Source organism: Orycteropus afer, unplaced genomic scaffold, assembly GCF_000298275.1.
Source record: "Orycteropus afer afer isolate SDZICR_OR568_19922 unplaced genomic scaffold, OryAfe1.0 scaffold00020, whole genome shotgun sequence".
NCBI classification, from domain to species: Eukaryota; Metazoa; Chordata; class Mammalia; order Tubulidentata; family Orycteropodidae; genus Orycteropus; species Orycteropus afer.
Window position 1 is genome coordinate 7,980,597 of NW_006921607.1, and position 4,072 is coordinate 7,984,668.

At 38.6% G+C, this 4,072-nt stretch overlaps 1 protein-coding gene across 1 annotated transcript in view; it reads left to right on the top strand.

The window, feature by feature from the left end:
- The first annotated feature begins 1,986 nt into the window (after window positions 1-1,986).
- Window positions 1,987-4,072, top strand: part of EFCAB8 (EF-hand calcium binding domain 8) — a 127,272-nt gene continuing 125,186 nt past the window's right edge. The window contains exon 1 of the mRNA XM_007934719.2: window positions 1,987-1,992. Within this exon, the coding sequence (XP_007932910.2) occupies window positions 1,987-1,992 (6 nt within the window). The remainder of the gene's footprint in view (window positions 1,993-4,072) is intronic.

A 4,072-nucleotide genomic window follows, 5' to 3' on the forward strand; every position in this document is an offset into this window, starting at 1 on the left:
GTTTGAGTATTTACAGGTGGTGTAAGGACTTGGGGAGTAACCTAAAAATTGGCCCTATTCGCCAAGGGCTACATGGACAACTACACTGGTGGCTAATGAATAGAAAGGAAAACAGCAAATAAGGAGGCAAACTGAGCTATAGACTTCCAGCTGTCCTGAGGGCACAGCCATTTCGAATATTTACAAGCAGAGCAGCCATTTTGGATATTTAAAGTGGCAGTGTTCTGATCCTAGTGACCTAAGAATAGGCTCCGCTTGCTGAGGACAGCACGGGCAACCACACTAGAGGCTGATGACTGGAAAGGTGTGATATTCCTCGTGTTACTCTTATACTCCACACCCTCTTGGTAAACAGAGGTGCAGCCATCCCCCATGTCCACCTACCTAGACACAAGAATTGCATCTCAGTCTCTCTGCTCTGATGAAGCCTGGGTGCCCTGCCCCATCCCATACTCCAGACTTGTTTTTGTCTGTGTTTAAATTATTTTTTCTTCCTTTTAATTTTCGTTCTTTTTTACTTTCCTGGGTTCTAGTTTCCTCCCCCTCCCTACTCTTTTCCTGGTTACCAACTTTTTTTCTTTTGATTCTTCCCATCACTTTTTTTCTGTTGGCAGTTTTCTCATTTTTTTTTCTTTATTATTATTTTACTCTTTTCTCTTATTCCCCATCCCCCTGATATTGTGGGTTTTTCCCCCTTTTTCTATGTATATTTCTTTTGTCTTTTTAAAGTATTTTTAATTTATTACCTTTTTTTGTGTGTGTCTGTGTGATTGTTCCTGCGTGTTTATGTGGTTTGTGTTTTTTGTCCTCTAGTTTTTACTTTTTTGGTGTTTTCTTTCCCCCATTGTTGTTTTTGTCTGAGTGGGAGATAACAACCATGCCCATATGACCCAACTGCACCTGCACCTCCTGCAGCCCCACCTACTGAGTGAAGGTGACCACTTCTGCACTGACTAGCCAACAATAGACAACAGCCAATACAAGCCCGACTCACCCATAACTGCTTTTCACAAACAGCTAATGGAGATCTGTGTACCCACTCTCATTCTCTGTCACACCCACCAGGAGACAGGTGGTATGTAACTGCTGCCAACTAGTGAATAGAGGAGCATAGTACCCTGCTTACTCAGAGACAGCAAGACAAAGAAAACAAAAATCTTGGGCAAGTCACACCAGCATATAACCACCGATTAAATATAAATACAATGACATCACAATGTCTCAGAGACACTAGATAATTACAGTCCACACAACGAAGCAAGATAAAGTAGTGGAAACAAGGAACCAGGATACAGGCCCAGAAAACATCGCTGAGAAAGCAGCAGCATTGTAACTCCCTGATAAAGAATTCAAAAGAATTATATTTAGGTACCTTCAATGAATTGAGAGAGAGATCAAAGAAAATGCTGACAAAATTAAAGAAAACTCTAGAACAATTTGGGCAGACAATATAAGAACAAAATGACAAAAAAATTAGAAGTGGTACAGAATCTACAGGTAGAAATCCAGAAGATTAATACTAAAATTTCAGAAATAGATAATACATTGAACAGGCAGAGGAGTAGAATTGAATCAGTGGAAGAGAGAATTAGTGATATTGAAGAAAAATACCTCAATACTACTTTGTTAAGGAATCAATAAAAAAAAAAAAATGAAGAAAGCCTAAGATTCACATGGGATGCTATCAAAAGGAGTAACTTTGGTGTAATTGGAATTCCAGAACAGGAAGAGACAGATGAAACCACAGAGAAAATTGTCAAAGATTTGTTGGAAGATAATTTCCCTGATGAAAGATGAGAATATATCCTTTAAGAAGTTCAGCAAACCCCAAATAGGATAGACTCCAGAAGAAAATCACCATGACATATAATCAGACTCACCAAAAATCAAAGACAAAAAAGAACCCTGAAAGCAGCACAGGAAAAACGAAAAGTTACCTACAAAGGGCAACCAATAAGACTAAGCTCAGATTTCTTGTCAGAAACCATGCAGGTGAGAAGGCTGGTATATATAAAGTCCTGAAAGAAAAAAAATTTCCAAGAATTACATACCCAACAAAATTGTCCCTCAAATATGATGGTGAAATTAGGACATTTCCAGATAAGCAGAAATTAAGGGAATTTATTGAAAGCAGACCAACCTTAGATGTTAAAGGGAGTTCTTGTGACAGAGAACCGACAACAGCAAACAACAACCAACGATTAATACACATGATGACATAACCCAGAAGCTAACAGAGTTATGGAAGTAGCCAAAGTAAATAAGCTTACAAGACTACACAGGGAACCAGAAACTTCAATTGGCAAATGAAGACAACTACAGGCCAAAAAGAGGGAGAAAATAGTGTAGTTACAGAACTTCTAAATGATGAGAAAGTGAAGACAATTGCAAGTTAGAATGGACTGTTCTAAACTTGGGAAGAAAATTATAAATAACAGGGTAACCTCAAAGAAAAATGATAAATTTTCACATCAAAATGACAGAATATTTAGCAAATGCTAAAACAGTAGCAATGAAGGAAATGATAACAATTCATAAGCAAAATGAACTCAGCACAGAAAATTACATGGAACAAAGAAATCAGGAACACCACTAAAAAACACATAGATGACAGCAACAAATTCATACTTGTCAACATTACACTGAATGTAAGTGGGTTAAATGCACCACTCAAGAGATGGGAGAGTTGCAGACTGGAGAAGAAAACATAGCTCATCAATATAATGTCTACAAGAAAGTCACCTTAGAGACAAGACAAATACGGACTAAAAATCAAAGGTTGGAAAAAGGTATATCAAGCAAATGGCAATCATAAAAGAGCAGGAGTGGCAATATTAATTTCTGATAAATTGACTTTAAGACCAAAACCACCATAAGAGACAAGGAAGGGCATATAATGATTGAAGGATTGATTGAACACGGGGACATAACCATAAAATCTATGCACCCAATGAAAGAGCCCCAAAATACATAAATCAGACTTTAAGAATTGAAAAGACAAATAAATGACTCCACAGTAATAGGAGACTTTAATACACCACTTTCAATCAAAGAACAACTGGAAAGAAACTCAGAAAAGTCACAGAAGAACTAAATAATCAACTTGACTTTATGGACATTTACAGAGCACTTCACTCAACAACAGCACAATATATATTCTTTTCCAGTGCACATGGAACATTATCTAGACCATATGTCAGGCCACAAAGCAAACCTCAATAAATTTGAAAACATTGAAATACTACTGTGGTGGTTATGGTTGTGTGTCACCTTGGCTGGGCTTGGTTGAATGGCTGGGCAGCTAGTGGTTGTTATTCCCCATGATGAGTCTGGCAGTCAGCTCCATGGTGGAATCTACCACAAGCAGCTGAGTAGCTGCTTTGGGTATGTGGTCTGCTTCCTGTATTTAAGAAACAGCTTTGGGAATGGTCTCTAGCTTATGGCATGCTTGGACCCTGCTTGTAACCATGTCATTGTTCAGCAGCCTGCCATGCTCTGCTGACCTTGGGACTTATAATGAACTTAAATTAGTGGCCTGGTGTGTGGTTTGGTAACATCAAGACTGTGCCTTTTTGCTTGTCAACCTTGGGGCTTCTCAGCCTCAGCAGCCAACAGCTATCTGAGTGAAGAAATGCCTCTAGCTCCAGTGGGGTGGGAGCAGGAGGCAGAGCTGGACTCCAAGGTTGAGGGGCTTTTACCCAGCCCCTAGAGCCTGGCACTTTGAACTTGGACTTAAAGTCTCCAAACTGTAAGAGAATAAACTCCTGTTTGATAAGGCCATCCCATTTGTGGTATATTCTTGTCAGAGTGGTACTAGGTAACTAGAACAACTGCAAAGAATTTTTCTCAGATCACAATGCTGTTAAATTAGAAATCAATAATAGGAAGATCAATGGAAAAAGAGCAAACACATGAAAACTGAATAACACTCTCCTTAAAAACAACTGGGTAAAAGAAGAAATAAAAAATGAACTTAAAAGAGTCCTTGAATCAATTGAGAATGAAAACACAGCATACCAAAATCTTTGGGACATGGCAAAAGCAGTGATCAGAGGGCAGTTTATAGCAATAA